This window comes from Nyctereutes procyonoides, unplaced genomic scaffold (assembly GCF_905146905.1).
Source record: "Nyctereutes procyonoides isolate TBG_1078 unplaced genomic scaffold, NYPRO_anot_genome, whole genome shotgun sequence".
In the NCBI taxonomy this organism is placed as follows: Eukaryota; Metazoa; Chordata; class Mammalia; order Carnivora; family Canidae; genus Nyctereutes; species Nyctereutes procyonoides.
Window position 1 is genome coordinate 14,532,358 of NW_026575134.1, and position 19,733 is coordinate 14,552,090.

The 19,733-nt window shown below is 50.2% G+C and overlaps 1 protein-coding gene across 3 annotated transcripts in view; it reads left to right on the forward strand.

Annotated features, from left to right (window-relative positions):
- Positions 1-19,733, forward strand: part of ATXN7L1 (ataxin 7 like 1) — a 244,271-nt gene that overhangs the window by 172,560 nt on the left and 51,978 nt on the right. For all 3 annotated transcript variants that reach the window (XM_055300978.1, XM_055300979.1, XM_055300980.1), the window contains exon 4: positions 16,165-16,387. In XM_055300978.1, coding sequence (XP_055156953.1) covers positions 16,165-16,387 — 223 coding nt within the window. The remainder of the gene's footprint in view (positions 1-16,164; positions 16,388-19,733) is intronic.

The following is a 19,733-nucleotide window of genomic DNA, read 5'->3' on the forward strand; positions in this document are numbered from 1 at the left end:
CTGTATGTATCTGGTTGCCAATAAGGAGGTAGTTTGGGAATTGGAAAACCAGGTGGTTTTTTTTTTTTTATTGTATTTCTTGGCAGTTATAAAAGCAACATTTGATTGCTCACTATGTTCGATGCACTGCTCTAAGACCTTTACCCTTAATCTTTACCACCACCAGTAAGAGGAGGGCTGTTAGCCCCATTTGTCAGTCCTCCATGAGATCCTTAGGAGGGAAGATGAAGACTGTGAGCTAAGTGACAGCCCTGCCCCGAATGGCCAAGAGTGCTGTTCGTGGGTCACTGTCACGCTGGGGGATGTATATATAGAGTTGCTGTGTCCTCTTCCACGTTATATATAAGTAAGGGTCGAGAAGAAGAATGGTATTGGTGGCAGGCTTATCAAGTTTGCAGGTGGCAGATTTGGTGGGAGAATGGATACATTAATGGGTCAGGGTCCAAAATGATTTCAGCAGGCCAGAGTAGTAGACTAAATCCAACCAGATGACATTTTTTTAAAAGATTTTATTTATTTATTTGAGACAGAGAGCACCAGCAGGGGGAGGGAAGAGGGAGAGGGAGACTCCCCATGGAACAGGGAGCATGATGCAGGGCTCAATCCCAGGACACTGGAATCATGACTGAGCCAAAGGCAGATGCTTAACCGACTGAACGACCCAAGCACCCCCAGATGACATTTTTAAAGAATACCTGTGGATTTGTGGCTTGGCAGGAAAATGTGACATAAGACATAGGGGTGATACAGTTATCAAAAATAAAAAATCTGGATTGAATCTCTAGCTGTGTTAATAGGAGGATAACATCCAGGATAGAAAGCCAGGAGCTGTCCAGACCCTATCTGTAGTGTTCTCTCTTCTGAGTTCCACAGTTTTTGAAGGACAGACAGTAGAGCCAAAGAGGACCCAGAAATCAGAATAGTGAAAACGATGTTTTGTGAGGTGTGGTTTAAAAACCATACCAGGGGTGTTTAGCCTGGAGAAAGAGTTCAAGGAGCCAATATTTGGCAAGGTGTCCACGGAAAGGAAGTAAGACTGGTTGAAGCTGACCCCCATAGAGCAGAAATGGGATTAATGTGTGGCATTGCAAAGCAGCTCAAGTAGAGGAGGATGCTCCAAGAGCCCTAGGACGGCCGTGCTATCTCACCTGGTGCACGCTTGGAAGGCGCCATCCACACTGGGGCCTGCAGGGGAGAGGCCAGGCTGGGCTGCCCCACGGCCAGAGTGCTGGGGAGGCGACGACGGCCCCAAGAGGGGGCCGGCAGGGATTAGCAGAGAGTGACTACTATGGGGCTTCTTCTTGCCTGTTGGGAGTCTCTTACTCTCTCCTCACTTCAAGGTCTAAGACCTGGGGGCCTTTGGTGGCAATGATGATTCCATCATGGGAATGGAAATTCCATCCCTCTGATGGAAATGATGGTTGTATCAGCAACGAGGGCCTGGCAGAGGGGAACTGTGCCTCCATGCCTGGTGTGTGTGTGTGCGCACGCACACAAGGGCGCATGTGATATTGTTTAAAATAAATTCACACTTCTTCATTGGACCTGAATTGGCCTTGTTTGAGAACTCCTATCTTGGGGTGCCTGTGAGCTGTCTCCTACTGGGCACCTTAATTCCCTTAACCTAAAAATTACCTCCTGTAGGGGCACCAAGGTGGCTTCCATTGGTTAGACGACCAATTCCTGATTTCGGCTTGGGTCATGATCTCGGGATCCTGGGATTGAGCCCCTCATCAGGCTCCTCGCTCAGCGCAGTCTGCTTCCCCCTCTCCCTCTGCTCCTCCCCCACTCTCCCTCTCTATATATATATATATATCTCTAAAATACATAAATTCTTTTTTTTTAAATACATAAATTCTTGAAAAAAATTACCTCTTTTAAGTGATTCCAAGAAGAGTTTTGAAGGTAACTCTGAGTTATTCTGAAGCAGATTATTCATAATGTTGCCGTGAACATTCGTATACAAAGATTTGTTTTGGGCGGGTGTTTTCAGTTCTTTTGGGCATATACCTTAGGGTAGAATTACTGGATTATGTGGTTCTTCTATGTTTCATTTTTTTGAGGAACTACAATATTGTTTCCTTTCTTATTGGTTTTTCTGAAAGAGCGTAGAGTGAGAGCAAGCAGAGGGAGGGGCAGAGGGAGAGGGAGAGTCTTTAGCAACATATGGAGCTGACTCAGGGCTCCATCTCATGACCCTGAGATCCTGAGACCTGAGCAGAAATTGAGTCTAACACTTAATCGACTGAGCCACCCAGGCGCCCCCCAGCCCCAAACTATTTTCCATAGAGGCTGTACCATTTTACATTCCCACGGACAGCGCCCAAGGGTTCCAATTTTTCCACATCCTCGCCAACGCTTGTTATTTTACGTTTTTGGTTATTTTGGTTTATTTATTTATATCCAACCACCTGAGTAGGTAGGAAGCTGTGGTTCATTGTGGTTTTGATTTGCTCCCTAAAGACTAATGATGTTGAGCATCTTTTCATGTGCTTGTTGGCCACGTGTGTCTCTTTGGAGAAATGCCTGTTCAAGTCCTTTGACCATTTTTTAACTGGGCCAAAAATTGGCCAGGTAGTTTCAACTACCTGGTTTTATATTTAGAATTAAGGTTCTAAACTTCCTGTTCCTCAGATGCCAGAGCAGTAGTAGTAAATATTGCATCTTTTTATCATAAACCACCTGTTCGCTGAGAACTTAGGCCACCAACTCATTACCTGGGCACCTGGGATAACAGGAGAAAACAAGGTGAAAGAGGCAGGGGAACGTGTTCCAGAAGGATCAGAGGGCTCTGGGAGAGTTGCCCGATGGAAGCTGTTCACATCTCTTGTCCCCTAGATTATCCTGGAACTCAGCAGAGACTAGGAAAGCTGTTCACATTTGTCTCTGGAAAGACTCTGGCTCCCGGGCCACAGAGCCTGCCCTTTCATCTGTGAAACATTGCGACATCCAGCAGGCCTCCTCTGGGCCCTTGACCTACTGGCCTAGGGTCTAGCAGAGAAGACTCACAGCCTTCCTCACAGGAGCAGCCTGTGTCAGGGCAAGCCTGCAAGGGCCCGGGAAAGGAGAGCTGGATGCTCCCTCCGGTGAGCCTGGGTCAGGTGGGTTGGTTGGCTCACGGCCCCTCATTCCCACTGGCTCCATTCCCAAGAAATGAAATTGTGGAAACCAATTCTGTTTTGCCAACCAGCGCAGTGCCCTCCCGGTCAGACATGGATTAATTCTCCTTCATTCTGGGAAGAAGCTCTTTCTGTAAGAGGGGAAAGGGAGCCAAGAACTCAGAGGTCCAAAGTCATGTTCTCTTGAATTATTCTCCCCAAGAGACACTCCCTCTCGCTGGCTTCGGTTATGCTGGTAAGCCGCGGAAGGAATGGTCCCAGCATGGGACGGCCTTGCTTATGTGGCATGGTCTGAGATGATACCTTCTCCCCCTGAGCTGAAATTCTCCATAAGAGCCATACTTTTGAGGCTTGTAAAGCTTTTGTCTCTTAAAACTTTGCCTTTATTTCTCCTTCTTAGAGGGCATGTATTCCTTAGGCAGGATTGACTTGAGATTTATCAATAAATAAAGCTGGTAATAGCCAGCTTCTACAAAGAAATGTTGGATGAAACACAGGAGAGATCTCAGTGGAAGATAAAATTACCCAAAACACACTTTGCCAATTTGTTAATTGAGGTGAAATTCACCTAACCACTTTAAAGCATACAATTCAGTGGCCCTGAGTTCATTCCCAGGGCTGCGTGACCATCGCCTTTACCTAGTTCCAAAACACTTTCATCACCCCTCAGAAGAGCCTTTCGTGGTCCCTCCCCGCTGCCCTCTTCCCCAGCCCCTGGCAATCACTGATCTGCCCTGTGTCTGTGGATTTACCTCTTCTGGATATTTCTTATCAGTGGAGTCATACAACACGTGGCCCTTTGTTGTTAGGGTTTTCTCGGACCATCCTCCTCCCCCAGTCTTCCTGCCAAGATCAAGCAATGTGCTCCCTAAATAACCAGAATGAATGAAAACTCCTTGCTGGCATTCGTAGTTAAAATGTCCCACAAAAGTATTTTTCAGCCTGTATAATGATGTCTCTACTCTCCAAAGCGTAGCGCGGGGCACTGCCCTGGACTCTGCCTGGCGTGCCGGACGGGCCCCAGGGGAAGGAGGGGCGGACAGGCCTGAGCTCCCACCGCGGCCGGGCCAGGCCCAGGCAGACAGTGGCTCCAGGAGCAGGGCCCACGCAACTTGCACGTGGCCCGTCAAGCAAGAAGGGGGGGGGGGGTTGGGGGAGCAGGGGGTGCTTGCTGCAGGTCCCCAAACACTGACCGCTCAACCCCACCCCTGGGGAGCCCACTGCCCCTGACCACACCTTGTGTGTGCAGCGCAGGAAAACCCAAGTTCATCTGCCAAATTCAGGATACAGCCCCTGACTGTTCCGGGCTTTTCTTTCTGCCTTTCCCTAATCGCATCTGGGCGTGCTCTCTTAAAGGGGAAGTGGTGCGTTCTGACTGGCCAGGGCCCTCAGCCAGGAGCCAGGAAACGGCTCCCAGGAGTCGCGTTGCCCAGCGTGTCACTGGCTGGGCCTCCTTATCCAAACGGCAAGGCCGCCTCCGGGATGTGTAAGTGCGAGCGAGCGCAGGGCACGCTGGCCGCCAGGAGGGCGCGGGGCTGGGCCCAGGTCAGGAGCACAGGGCCCGGCCGGCCGAGCGCGCCGAGCGCCCAGGACCACGGAGCATCCGGGCCGTGGGCAGGGCTGGGCGTGCGTGCAGGGGGCGCGGCTGCCTCCGCGAGGCCAGGAGGAGGCCGGGGTGGCGAGCGGCCCTTCTGGAGGCCCGGGGAGGAGGAGCGTGCAGACCCCGACGGCACACGTCTCGGGCACCCGAGCCTCCCCAGCCGCACCCCCACTGCTCTGCATTTCCGTGCAGCTCCAGCCACACTTGAGGCACATACGTCCCCAGCCGTTATTTCTGTCATCTCTGTATGTAACCTGCGTTAGGAAATGTTTCGGGTCTCTTGCACTCGAACTTTTCCACTCGCTTGACACTCACGGCCTGTGATTTTCCTCTCCCCCGGTTTCCTACCCGTGGCCGGCCCTGGGTCCAGGGCGAGCAGCCGCGGGTGGCCCCCCCACCCCGGGCCCGGCAGGCTGGCAGGCTGGCAGGCAGGCTGGCCGGCTCCCCGGGGTGACTGGCCGTGCACCTGGCCTGGCTTCTAGCTCGAGTGTTGTCCCCTGCGTGCCCACGGGAGGAGCAGAGGGGAAAGCTCGCAGCCGCTGGCGGACACAGTTGCTAACCCGGTGCCACACGTGAGCGACTCCTATATTTTCCACCCCCTCCCTCCCTCCCCAGGAGGGAGCTGTGTGCATGGGGGCGATGGTTGATCCTCGGTCCTGGAAGAAGCTTTGTTTTCACCGAAATAACTCAGACCTCTCGCCCCGAAAGAAGGGGCCAGAGGGAGACCGGAGGGGGCTGGGGAGAGACGAAACAAATGTGTGTCTCTCTGAACGCACGTATTGACAGGGCACAACCACACCCTGTTTCAAGACAACTTCCTGTTTGCCACTGCCAACTGCCACTCCAAGGAGAGCAGAGGTGGTTCCGTTAGTAGTGGTTGCTGCGGGACCCCGGCAGCCTGTGGGGTGAGTGGTTCTGAGTGACGCTGTGAGCTGAGCAGGGACTTAGCTGAGACTTTGTACCCTCTGGCACAGGAGACTCTGGCCCCGCACTTGAAATCGGAGGGCAGGACAGAGAGAAATCGGGCGGCGGTGGCCTCTCCTCCCCGGCCGGTGGTCGTATGCACAGCGCGCTCCCGCAGGATTCCTGTAGCGGAGCAGCTTCGATTCGGGGCCACGGAGCAGGCAGGGAAGAACTTACCCACTTAGCAAGGCTACTGCTTGTATATTTTTTAATCTCCATTTTCACGTGTGGGGGGGAACTTACCAGAAGTGACTTGGCACTGTGGTAGCTACCTCCTGTGTGTCATCGATCCTCCCAACACCCGCTTCTTCGACACCGAACACAGTGAGTGCCCTATTAGGGCGAGACCCAGGGCTACAGGCCAGGGATAGGAGTGAACAAAACACCTGCCGTCGAGGTACATACCTCCAGTGGCAGGACGGCTGGGCCAGTATGCCAGTGATGACCGTGTGGGGTGCGTGCTAACATAGGGTGCCCAGTGTGCTGCGGGGCACCTGCCCACTTACAGCCCGATGACGTGGACAGTGTTGTCCTCATTTTATAGGTAAGGAAATGGGGCTTGGGGGGGGTGCGGTTACATTATCTGCCCGGTCACAGAGCTGATGGGTGACAAAAGCTGGGTTTTGAGCCCAGATCTTTCTGATTCCAAAGACAATGTCTCTGGACATTTACCATGACTCTCAAAGCTAGCACAGAGCATGAAAATCACCTCAAGACCTTTTAAAAATGACAGACCTGGGGGCCCTGGCCCTGCTGCACCAAGCCATCTCCGAGACCAGAGGTATGGCCTGGGCAGTTTCTCCACCTGGTGCCGCAGGACCCTCCCTGCCCCCTCCCGTGGGGTGTGGACACGGCGTGCCTGTGACGGGGATGCTTTATGCACTTAGCCCAAAGCATCAGGGGAAGGGCTACTGATGTTGCCTCAAGACAGTATTGGGAAGATTCAGCACACCGTTCAGGTGTTTAAGACATTGGGAACCCCTGTTCTCCCTGCCTCACCAGCTTCCAGCTGCCTGTCACACCTGTCCCTTTGGTGCCCCTGGGGCAGGGAAGTTGTTAGCTGTGCCATCCTGAGGTAGAAGCCAACAACTTCTCTTAAGACTGGAAGCCACCAGTTTTCACCTCAGGTTGCGTGGCTCCCACATCAGAACTTGTGTGGCTTGTGCCATGGGTATGTTGAGTGGCTATGGGAGGCCGTCACCCTGATGGAGAAGTTAATCCCATGCAGGGGGAGCTCCTTGTCAACCCCACCACTCCCATCTTGGCTCTGGGCATATGGGAACAGCTAGGACTATAAAAGGCCTGATAATATCAAGAGAATCAGGGATCTGGCTGTAGGCAAAGTCCCGCAAAGCAGGAGGGCTAAGGCACCTGCCTCGGGTCCTCCAGGAAGCAGCCTGTCTCCTCAGGGGGAGCCTTCCCCCACCACTCAGGGTGACGAAGTGATGGCCAGCCTGAGGGAACCCTCTGGCAATGACAGTGTCTTGTCTCCAGCATCATATCCCAGTGCCTGGCATACAGTTTTGTGGCAAGGAAATTCTTTACATATGAATGAATGTATGAATGAATGAATGAGGTTGACTTGAACACGTGTTACTCCTTCCTACCTTTGTATTTGCACCTGTTTTCCCTCCTTTTGCCCTCTCGGATTAACGATGCCTTAGTGCTGTTGTAGTTGTGTTCATTTGTTTGATCTCTTTTCTCACATGTACCCAAACAGCTTTAACAAAACCAAGCCTGTTAGGTAATCCATCCTATATCCTTCCTTTTTTCCTTCATCTTATCTACATTATGTATTCATATATAATATATATTTATGTTACAAATTTCTTTGTTTTTATAAAGTAATGATTCGTGTTTACATATCATTTGTGATATTTGTAATTTCCTTGTGGACTTGGGCATACAATCTCACATATACCTTTCTTTAAGTTGGGATAATAACTCTTGTTCCTGTGATTTTCAGTTGTTTTATTATAGACTACTCAGGTCAATTGTGATATTTTTTACTATTATAAACAGTGCCACACTGAGAATATCTTTGAACTTTTTTTTTTTTTTTTTTTTTTGCTGTGTGTCTGTGGCAGGCAGGGGTAGGGGGCGGATTATTTCCTTGAGGTCTCCTTTCCAGACGACAGATACCAGATTACCAGATCAAAGGCTGTGAATTCCTTTTTAGTTCTTGCTATCATCACGGGTTGGTCTCCAGAGAAATGTCATCCCTTGAAAGTACCCCCAGCAGTGTGTACATGTGCTTGTTTCCCCAGAGGTCTATATTTGCTGTGGTTTTTTCTTCGAGCTAGGCTTGGTGCCTAGTGAGGGCTGAGGGTTCATCCCTGAGGGGTGATGGAAATATTTTAGTGCCCCGGAAAGTCCCTGGGACTCCCCCAAATCATGCCCAGCAGTGGATGATACCAGAAATGTGCACCTTAGTATAAATAACCAATAAAAGGATGGGAGAGAGCTCATGGGGGAAGATAAAGAGAATCTCAGGTTGTCTAGCTTCAGAGTCATGTCTTGGGCCAGCTCTGAAAATGAGAAATGCTTTGTCAAGAATCGTGGGAGAAACCGTGTTGCTGAAGTGTAGAGTGAAAGAAATCATCCAAGCAGGGTGGCATGGTGGGAAGAGTATTGGCTTGGGCTCTCCTCCCAAATGCCGAGGTCTGCATAACCCCGGTCTTGTTTCATAATCTCGCTAAGCTTTCATTTCCCCATCTATAACAAGGAGGCTAACAGCATCTACTTTGTAGGGCTGCTGGGTAGGCTACTTGAGCTGAGAAGTGTAAAAGTAGCTTGTACAGCGCCTGACACAGAGGCACTCAAGAATGCTGTCTCTCCTCCTAACTGAATGAATGGAGAGAGTGACCAGATGATCGAGAAACCAAAGTAGGGCCCAGAGGGATTTGAGAACAGAGCTGGCATGAGCCACCAGCCCATAGTGGCATTTGTCAAAGTGCTCCAGACGGCGCCTGTTGCCTGGCAGTGGGTAGGAGGTGAAGAGGGTAAAGAAGACCTAGTATAAGCTAATTGGTGGCAGACACCCGTGCCTTAAGGAGCACTTCTACAGCCACTCAGGCCCTGGTATCGTTTAAAGAGGTGCTCCGGCCTGAGGAGGGAGTAGGCATTCTAGAGGAGCCCACAGCACTCCTGGCATCGGAGCTGCTTGGCACAGCTCTGCCGCCACCGTCGCTTGACTTTACCGTGTCTTCATTCCGTCTCCTGCTGAGAAAGGCTGATTCAATATGCCTCCTCTAACCACCACGGCACTATATTTAGTGTCTAACTACAATTGTGGCAAATGAGACCACAAGCTCAGATTCTAGCCCCTGCTCTTCCCCCGAATAGCCTTTTGACTTCAGACTGGTTTCTCAAACGCCGTCTGCCTCCGTGTTGACAGCTGTAACCTGGGGATTACCTGCCTTGCTGAGTGGTTGCAGTTCCCCAGGCCGGAGTCGGTGCAGTACCCTTCCCCTCCCAGTCCCAGTTTTCTTTTAGAAGAAGGTCCCTTGGAATTCAGGGTTGTCCTTTATGGAAGGCATCCCGACTGTGGCCACGACTGCAGATGGAATCCATTGATAAAACAGAGCCCAGCTAATGGTTTGCCAAACACTTGCCCTCAGAGGTGGGGGCTGAAAGTCCACGCTGTCAAATGAGAAAGCCAGACACTAGCCTAAGCCTGAGCGAGCCTACACAACCGTGGTGGGCCACAGGTGACTGCGGGGCTGTTGGGAGGGGATGGGTCCCCTAAATACTATATTGGAGAATTCTGGACAAATTCTTAAAAAACCTGGGGCAGAGGACCACACTGGGCGTCAGTGGCGGGCTCAGCCATTCATGAGGCATCTGCACTGAGGTTTTTGATGCAGGATATTGATGATGTGAGTATGAAAATATCCCAGTGAATAAGCATGGAGTAGAGGAGGTCCAAATTTTTACTCAAATGGAATTGCCCCAGGACCTGGTGGATTTGGCAAGGGGAGAGGATTGTAGAGACACCAGACTCCCCACTCCTGCCAGAGATTTTCAGAATGCTGGGAGGCGGCATCTGCAGACCCCCCACTCAGCTGGTCTCCAGCTCTGCGTGCTGGAGTCACACCAGGATGGTTAAGACGTGTATGGTGAAGCAGGTAGTCTTAGAACAGCCAGCTGCCGAGGCCACGGGCTCGACTTCCTATGGCAGAAATGCAAAATATTTAGTAAAAGGATTTGGCTTTTCATTTCTTTGGTCCTGGAGTCCCAACTCCTTGAGGCTGGCATCTCAGGCTGTGGCGTGGGGCTGGTGACCGTGACCTAAAAGGCATCTCTTTCCTCTCCCTAAGGAAGCAGAGGTGCCCTGCTGGAATGTCCACACAGAGGGCGGGGAGGGGTGGGGGGTCCTGAGCGCAATTCCAGGCTCCCCTCACGCACTACAGCACCTTCCAGGATTGCGAGGTGGTAGAGCTCAGACCACGGGTTCGGATGTGTCTCCAAACCTCAGTTTTTTCATCTGTAGCATTGAGCTGTTAATGGTACCTCTCTTAGGATATTGTAACAATGAAATGCTATAGGGGAAATCAAGTGTTTAGTCGAGTGCCTGATACATGGGACTTTCTTAATAAATTATTAGTAGTGTTGACCAGGGGACAGAGGGATGAGACCAGAGGCTGCTGATCCAAGATCAATCACTGAGGTTGCCCTCGACACTTAATTCCACATGGGTGTTCTCACACTGATTTTGAGTAGGTAAGGGGTACTCATATATAGCGTTAGCACAATACATTGGTTTGGTCTTTCTGTCTGGAGAAAAATTGTAAGAGCCATAAACTGTTGCAGTCTTTCACTTTGGGAACTGCCCGTCAGAGATACAATCCTAGGGGTACCTGAGTGGTTTATTCGCTTATGCGTCTGCCTTCGGCTTGGGTCATGATCCCCGGGGTCCTGCTCCCTGCTCAGTGGAGAGTCTGCTTCTCCCCCTCCCTCGGCCCCTCCCCACCACTTGTGCTCACACTTATCTTCAGCTTGTGCTCGCTCGCTCTCTCTCCCCCTCTCTTTCTCTTTCAAATAAATAAAATCTTTTTTTAAAAAAAGAGAAAGAATCCTAAAACACTTTTTAAATAAACTGTAAAAAAAAAATCAGTAAGTAGATAGTAAGAGAGTGGCTAAATAATATAGGACAATGATTGAATATTACCTAACCATTTAAAATGACTAGTATATGGGAATCAGTAATGTATGAATAGAATAATGTTAGTTGAAAAAGAATAGTCCAAAATATCGATTGATTCCAGTTTTGCTCATGCATCTACTTACATTAACAAAGAAAGGAAAAGCGGAGAGAAAGGCTCTTTTTTTTCTAAAAAAAAAATCTTTTTAAGTCTATCAAATATTTTAATAGTGACTAAAAAATACAGTGTTCTATAAACTCTTCCAGGGCAGGGCATTTGGAATAAGAATAACTATAAGGATCTACCTTAGGCTGTCCCTTGACCAAAACAGAAAAAAAATAAGCCCAGAGTATGTGAGGACTTGTGTCAGAATGACTGTAATATAAATCTGGAACACTCTACCCAGGGACATTGCGCCCACACAGCAATATCATTTTACAAGAAACTTAAGACCTTGTCTGCTCCTATCACTAGCCCACCCACCTCTCCACCAAAAGAGAAAGCCATGTGAGTTATCTACAGGCGGGTCTTCCCAGACTAGAGAAACACAGATTGAATAGGAATTGGATCTTTCTGAAAAATCTACTTAGTCCGTGCTACCCAGGACATCAGTTCTACCCATTTTCAAAAGCTTCGCCGAGTGAAGTGTGAAGCTCACCTCCTAAGGGAAGCTCTGATCACTGTGACCGGGGTTCCCCACTTAAAATTCGTACATAGGCTTTCCTCGCCTGCACCAGGTGGCTGCCTCACTTGTTCTCAGAGCTCAGGGGACAGGAGTACAGGTCTCTTTGTGGGATACCTTGAAGTAGTGATAGACTTCCTTCAGTTTGACTGATAAGGAACAGTTCAAATAGGAAATACTGCTTTAATCTGTTTATCACAATGCAAAATCACACATTAATAAAAAAAGATTAAGGGTGGAGTGCTATCTTCAAGTTTTTTTTTTTTATGATAGTCACACGGGGGGGGGGGGGGGGGCAGAGAGACAAGCAGAGGGAGAAGCAGGCTCCATGCACCGGGAGCCCGACGTGGGATTCGATCCCGGGTCTCCAGGATTGCGCCCTGGGCCAAAGGCAGGCGCCAAACCGCTGCGCCACCCAGGGATCCCGCTATCTTCAAGTTTTGATGAGTATTCTCATATCCAACTTGTTCTTTTTTTTTTTAAGATTTTATTTATTTATTCATGAGAGACACAGAGAGAGGCAGGGACACAGGCAGAGGGAGAAGCAGGCTCCACGCAGGGAGCTCAGTGTGGGACTCGATCCCGGGACTCCAGGATCACGCCCTGGGCCGAAGGCAGACGCTCACCTACTGAGCCTCCCAGGGATCCCCCAACTTGTTCTTCTGATTGGTCATTTAAGAAGAATTTATGGAACTAAAAACCAAGAAGAAAACATAAAACATATCTGTTGATTTAATTTTTTTTTCTGTGAATTTAGCCCTGGAACGTGTTGGCTGGGTCACTAAATAGGATTCCATGAGTAGGTGATTTTAGAATCATTGGTCTGGCTCATTCATTTTGTCTTTATTGGTACCCTTCCTTGTGATTTATCTTTACCTGTATTATTATTATTGTTATGTAAGAACTATGATTCCAGTATATTTAACATACAGTGTTGTATTAGTGTCAGGTACACAATATCGTGATTCAACAATTCTGTACGTTACTCCTTCACGACAAATATACTTTTTTTTTAAGAGAGAGAGAGAGTATGAGTGGGATGGGGAGCAGAGGGAGAGGGAGAGAGAGAGAATCTCAAGCAGAATCCACATCCAGCATGGAGCCCGATGCAGGGCTGGATCTCAGGACCCAGAGATCACGACTGAGCTGAAATCAAGCATCAGAGGCTTAACCCAATAAGCCCCCAGGTGCTTCGTGAGAAGTGTGCTCTTAATCTTAAACCCCATCACTATTTCACCTTTCCCCCACCCACCTCCCCTCTGGCAACCACCAGTTTGTTTTCTCTAGTCAAGAGTCTGTTTTTCGGTTTCTCTCTCTCTCTTTTTTTTTTTTTTACTTCGTTTGTTTTGTTTCTTAAATTCCACATATGAGTGAGATCATATGGTATTTGTTTACTTCTATTATTTTTAACTCTTGGTTTAGCCAAACAAAAGTCCTCTTCATTATCAAAGCTTACCTCTCCGCCAGAGCTGAGGACTATTTCTGCACATCCTTTCCCCCTACCCACTGTGTCAGCTTGAGCAAGCGATAAGCAAGTGAGTAAATGAAGGAAATTTCAAAACAGTAGTGGTAAACATCAAAATCTTATTTTCGTTCTGGAAACCCCTGCCAAAAAAGAAAATTGCTAAGCCAGACGCTTGGGAAGGGTAGCAAGTACTAGGGATTTGAAGTGAGAAGACTTGGTTCTGGTGTTGGCATTGCCCCCCGACTAGCCCGGCCCTGCAGGCTGGTGACCGATCACCCCTCCAACCTCATCTATCAGCAAGGAGATCGGGCCAGCTGACTTTCGATCCAGTTCTGACCTTCCGTGCTTCTAAGTCCTGCGCTTCCTAATTTCCTGGCTTCGAATCTTGGTCACAGTACACCCCATTTCCTGTCTTCCTGAGAAACGGCTAGGCCCCTGCACACGGCCCAGAGGCCCATGCCTCGTGTAGCCACTGGCCCTGACCTTGGGGAGTCACCTCGCCGCCCTGGGTCTTCTTTGGCCAGTCAGCCGTGCGGAGGGTGGAGACGCCTGGCTGCTTCCTGCCTGCCTCACAGGGGTTGTAAAGGCCAGTACAATTTCACAAAGGATGAATTCCTCCAAGGAAGATCCTGCCTGAGTAAAATATCTCAATACTTCAGCCGCAGTGACTGCCGTAATATTCGGGAATCGTGAGGGATGAGGAGAGAAGGTCCTGGTGTAAGTACGCCTTGTATTTATGGTAATGGAGAGGCAAGAGACCTTAGAAGCCACCCAGGGACCCTCCTCATTTGCAGATAAAGACATGGAAACTGAGAAAGTGTAAGTGGTGAACTCCAGGCCATAAGCCCAATGCCGTGGCGTGGCTGGAGTTGGAGCCCAGATCTCTGGCTCGCAGCCCAGGGCTCTCCCACTACATCAAAGCAGGTGCCCTGGGACCAGCCCTTGGATTTTATTTTATTTTTTAAGATTTTATTTTATTATTTATTCATGAGAGACACACACAGAGAGAGGCAGAGACACAGGCAGAGGGAGAAGCAGGCTCCATGCAGGGAGTCTGACGTGGGACTCCATCCCAGGACCCCAGGATCACACCCTGGGCTGAAGGCAGGCACTAAACCACTGAGCCACCCAGGGATCCCACCCCTTGTATTTTAAAACCTGCAGCAGGATGGTTCTTGGAACTGAGCACGTCTGCAACATTCTGCTCTGACTCAGTGAAGGAAAATCACCCAGGAAAGTTATTCAGTGTAGGCAACCTATGAGCACTGGTCAGGCCAAAGTACCCAACCACCAGACGGTCCTCAAAAATCTACTTTCCCAGGGCACCTGGGTGGCTCAGTCGGGTAAGTGTCTGCCTTCAGCTTGGGTGGTGATCCCAGGGTGCCCGGATCAAGCCATGTAGGGCTCCCTGCTCAGCAGGGAGTCTGCTTCTGCCTCTTTCCTAGCTTCTACATTCTCTCTCTCTTTCCTTCTCCCTCTCCCTCTGTCTCTCTTTCTTAAATAAATAATAAAGTCTTAGAAAGAGGACCAGAGCCAATCTGCTTTGACACAACTTGGCAGCCCACTGGTATGAATGAACCCAGAGAAACCCCAAAGTCCCATTCCTGACAGCCAGGTTACTCTGGCTTGCTTCTCCCAGGGCAGGGTGCCTGGAATAACTGCCACAAATGTCTCACTAATGAGAAAAGCCTGACACCCAGCTTGGAGATGGAGGGACAATGTGGCCTGCCATCTTTGCCCCCTACCTTGTCCATTATCATATTCAATCCAGATTTCCAGATTTGTGATCTCCAGTTCTTCCCATCAGGACATTTTTGGGGGTGGGGGGAGATTTTATTTTTAAGTAATCTCTCCACCCAGTGTGGGACTCGAACTTACAACACCGTGATCAAGAGTCAGATGCTGGGACGCCTGGGTGGCGCAGCGGTTTAGCGCCACCTTCAGACTAGGGCGTGATCCTGGAGACCCGGGATGGAGTCCTACATCGGGCTCCCAGCATGGAGCCTGCTTCTCCCTCTGCCTGTGTTTCTGCCTCTCTCTCTCTCTCTCTCTCTCTCTCTGTGTGTGTCTGTCATGAATAAATAAATAAATAATCTAAAAAAAAAAGTCAAATGCTCTACAGACTGAACCAGCCAGGTGCCCCCCATCAGGTCATTTGATATTATTTCGTTTATTGATTCAACACATAAACGAAGCACTGACTGTATGTGGGATCCTGTCGTAGGCACCGGAGAGCCAGAGGGGACTTCGAATTTCAGAGCCTTTGTTTTTTGGGGGTCCACGATTCCTTCCTGTACTTGTGTACAAAGTTTTTGTGTGTGTAAAGTGCATTTTTTTTTTTTTTTGAGAGTGGATCCTTAGCTTGGATCAAATCTGTTACCCCATCACAGTTAAGAACCTTACATCACCATGCACCTGTTGTCCTGGTGAGCATCGTCATCCTGTCTGTCCATTGAGTCGCGACCACAGGGGCTGACCACATGAGGCATGACTGCTCAGAGCTCTGGTATTTTCTGTAGAACCTCAAGAAGCTGTGCCCATCCGCCTAAACTGAGGCCCACATCTGTGACTTCTCACCTGAGCATCGATAGGCTCCTACAGTCCCTGGCCTAGCAGCCCTGGCCCTGGACCTCAGTGAGGCCTGGAGAGGCCACAGTGGCATGTGGATGGGCCATTTCCTGGCATTCAAAGACCCTTTCATTCAGCCCTTCTGGTCCTTCTGACTAGTGCTCCTGCTGGGGATGGGGTGGGGGGTCAGGTTCTAGAATTTCCTATTTGTTCTCTTGAGATTCCCACCCTACGCACTGCCCTGAGGGACCTTGTGGCCTCGGAGTAGCTAGCTGCCTGGGGATGACTTTGGCTGTGTGGTTATCCCACTGTGTTCCGGTAATGCCTGGTGGCCCCTCTGCTAGTCGTGGGGAAGTAGTTTTGCCGAAGGAGAGCCTGCTGAGTGCCTCCTGTTCTCACCGAGGCAGTAGTTTTCTCATGCCGTTTGATACAGGAATTCAGAATGTAATCATTCCTCGTTGGTGGGATAGGAGCAGAGGTCCAGACAAAATCGTAGCCAGAACTGGGGCTTCAGGGGTGCCGACGACACTGCAAGATACACACGTGTATTTGAGGATGCGTGAGTGTGTGGGTCTCACTCGCTTCAGGTGATGTGCTGAATTCTATTCTTTCTTCCTCTGCAGAGAGAAGACACGGTTCAATGTGTAGACCTTCTCCCTCGCCAGCATCTCCACCCTCCAATTCCAGGACGTCATTAGTACAGGTGAAAACAAAAGCCTGTCTCAGCGGCCAGAACTCTGCCAGCAGCACCTCAAAGCCATTCAAAACGCCCAAAGACAATCTACTTACCTCCAGCAGCAAACAGCACACGGTCTTTTCTGCAAAAGGATCAAGGGACAAACCATGGTGAGTGTCGGGCGCTGGCAGCCCGCAGCTGTGTGTCCTCCCTGCTTGTCCCTGTCACCACAGGAAACGGTGTTTACCCTCTGGCTTTGTTCCTGGGCATCGTGTCCAGGAATTTGGGGAATGAGGAGGGCAGGGACAGAAAACCATGACAATGATGGGGTGAGAAACCCAAACCCCTAGAGGGAACGCAGGCCTTTAAAGCGCCGTGTGCCTGAATAGGGGGGAAGCTCTTCTGTTCCCAAGAGCTGAGCCAAGTCGTGTCATCGAACAGGGTGACAGAGAAATATTCCTCAGTTATGTGGTCATCTCTCAATTTTCTGCCCCAGTGAAGAGAAGCACTGATGTAAATAATCCAAAGCACAGTTTGCCCAGCGGGGAGTGAGGCCCTGGGAGGCAGGCCCCCCACCGAGCCGCTCTGCTGAGAGCAGCTGGGCCTCCACTCCTCTACCAGCTACCCACAGAGGCAGATAGTGGGAGCTGAGCCTCGGAGGGAAAGAGGAAATCCAAAGAGAATGTCACCCCTTTGATGTGGTGGGAGAGGACTGGTTGGTTGCAGGTGACCGTGGAGAATCAGAGGCTTTGGGTTCTTTTTTTTTTTTTTTTTTTTTAAATCTCAGTCTTTACCCAAAAGTCAGCAAAGGTTACCTGTGGAGCGGACAGATAGGAAGCCAGACTGAAAAGGAGGACAGGAAGAGAAGGTGAATGTCTTCAAGTGCTGACAGCCCCAACGTGGAGCACTTAGGGACTGGCGAGTTACGGAGCCTCTAGCCTTCTCTTGCAGACGTCGCGAAGGCGGACAAGGGACAAGCGTGGAGCCTGCCTAATTTATATATTTAAAGAGAAAAAGTGTTCTGTTAATGAATGATAGTTAATTACACTTAAGTTCATACCTAGTAAACCTGTGGATTAAAAGCATCCATCAATTAGTTTGTCACTGCTCCCTGGAAATTATGATGACTTTGTAAGGAGCTAATTACACCAGATCCATTAGAGAGCCTCTTGTGCTAGAGTGGGAAGGTTTAGACACAGCTGTTGGGGGGGGGGGGTAGCTACCTGTCATGCAGGTGGGCTTGCTGGGCCAGCTTTGTTCTCTCTGCTTGATCGGATCTCAGGTCCATCCTGTAGGAGAATGTAGCGGGTTAGGGAAGACCCAGCCTGAGCGTGACGGTTGGTGGCCTCCGCACCTGGTTGCTCAGAGTGAGAGGCTCCCTTTTATCGGTGACCTCGGAGAGCGCCTGCCAGCTTGTTTGCCCGGGCAGTATCAGGCGTCTCAAGGTGAGCGCACGCTCTGGCGCACTGCCCAGGTGCAGACGTCAGCTGGCTGACTCTGGGCAAGTTGCTCAATCTGGTGTGCCTCAATTTTCCTCATCTGTAAAATGGGCCTAATGCTAGCTCTCCCCTGTGGAATTGTTGTGAGGGTCAGGTGAACTAACTTTTATAAAAACAGCAAGAGGGATCCCTGGGTGGCTCAGCGGTTTAGCGCCTGCCTTTGGCCCAGGGCGTGATCCTGGAGTCCCGGGATCGAGTCCCACATCGGGCTCCCGGTGCATGGAGCTTGCTTTGCCTTCTGCCTGTGTCTCTGCCTCTCTCTCTCTCTCTATGTCTATCATAAATAAATAAATAAATCTTTAAAAAATATATATTAAAAGCAGCAAGAGCAATGTCTGGAGCAGAGCGCACTTTCGATAAATACATGGTGATAATGTTACCATCATCATCATCGTTATGGGCGCCAAAGGACTGAGCTCCTCAACTGGTGCTAAAGGTTGAGAAGTCCAATCTCTCTGCAGAACTAGACAGATGAAGTTGAAAACAGAGAAGGATAAAGTCATTTCTTCAGGGTCCAGACATGAGGTCCTGAGAAACCAGAGGGGGAGAGCCCACCAAGGGGCTTGTGAGGAATGAGCCAGAGGAGAATCAGGGTCCTGGAAGATCATAGCGTGAGCACAGCGGATGACAGACAATAGACGTGGTCCCAGCCCTGAGGGGACCCCTGGGTTAGATCGGCCCCCACGCTCCTTTCAGACCAACTCCAACATGCTCGTGCAGACTGCTGTGAGCCAGAGCTGGGCAGTTCTGTTCTAGCAGAGTCTGCAAATGTTAGCCAGGACCCAGAGGAGAGCAGCCCAAAGGATTGCAAGGAGGCAAGTCCTTCTTATGAAAAAAGAGGCTCCAGGGGGCGCCTGGGGGGCACAGTCGGTTAAGCAGCTGCCTTGGGCTCAGGCCATGATCTCAGGGTCCTGGGATCGAGTCCTGTGTTGGGCTCCCTGCTCAGCGGGGGGTCTGCTTCTCCCTCTCCCTCTGACCCTCCCCCTGCTTGTGCTCTCATTTCCTCTCTGTCAGATAAATAAATAAAATCTTTAAAAAAAAAAAAAAAAGAGGCTCCAGAAACTAGAGCACTCGCCTTGTGAGAAGAGCGGGAAGCCAGCAGGTGATCTGCCCACCTTCAAGGAGGCGGATCTGCAGAGGGACGGGGCGCCTCTGCCTCTCTACCCTGCCACCAGCCAGGCTGAGGGCCCCCTGCCCTCCACCACCAGGGCCTGTCGGGAAGGCTGGGCAGGCTTCCCCTGGAGACTCGGAGGGCTGCGCCTTGGCTCTGGGGCACTTCCCCTGAGAGCACTGTGAAAGAGCCAGCCTCAAGTCAGGCTCAGCCACGAGCTTTCCGTGTGCGCTTGAACAAGTCACTTGACTTCTCTGGGCCTCATTCTCAAGCCTGACTAGTTTGTGATTCTAAGTCACAGTCATCCCCCGAATTGTCAAAGGTTCCTCGTTGCCTACTGGACTGAGAGTTAGGCCCTCAGCCCGACATAAGAGACCCTCTACAAAGTGGCTCCGAACCCCCTAATCCAACCCTCCGGTACCATCCCATTACCCCGGCTTCCCCACTGTGTCTTCCTCTGGTACCTTTGCCTAGAACACCCATCCATCTGCCTTTACTCAATTTAACACTTAATAAGTACCTACGGTCATACTATCTGCAAATTCTGTAATGAGGCCTGAGGACATGTAGGCCCCCTCACGTCCCCTGTGGCATCTTTGTGCAAGATAGAAAAAGGCCTGGATACAGCCCTGTCCCAGAGTGCACAGTCGGCTAATGGTCTTCATCACTTCCTCAACCAGGCATCCTAGTGCAGTGCATAACCCGTGCAACTGTACATTGCAGCCTTGGGGACGCAAGATTAAATAAGACGCAGACTCTTAGAGAGTCTGTAATAAGAAGAGATGTGAGCTAACAGACTACAATGTGATAAGAGCTAAGATATTGGTAGCTCAAGAGATGGGCACCTACCCCAGTCTGAGGACTCAGGAAAGGTTTTTCAGAAGGGGTCACACTTGAGCTGAGTTT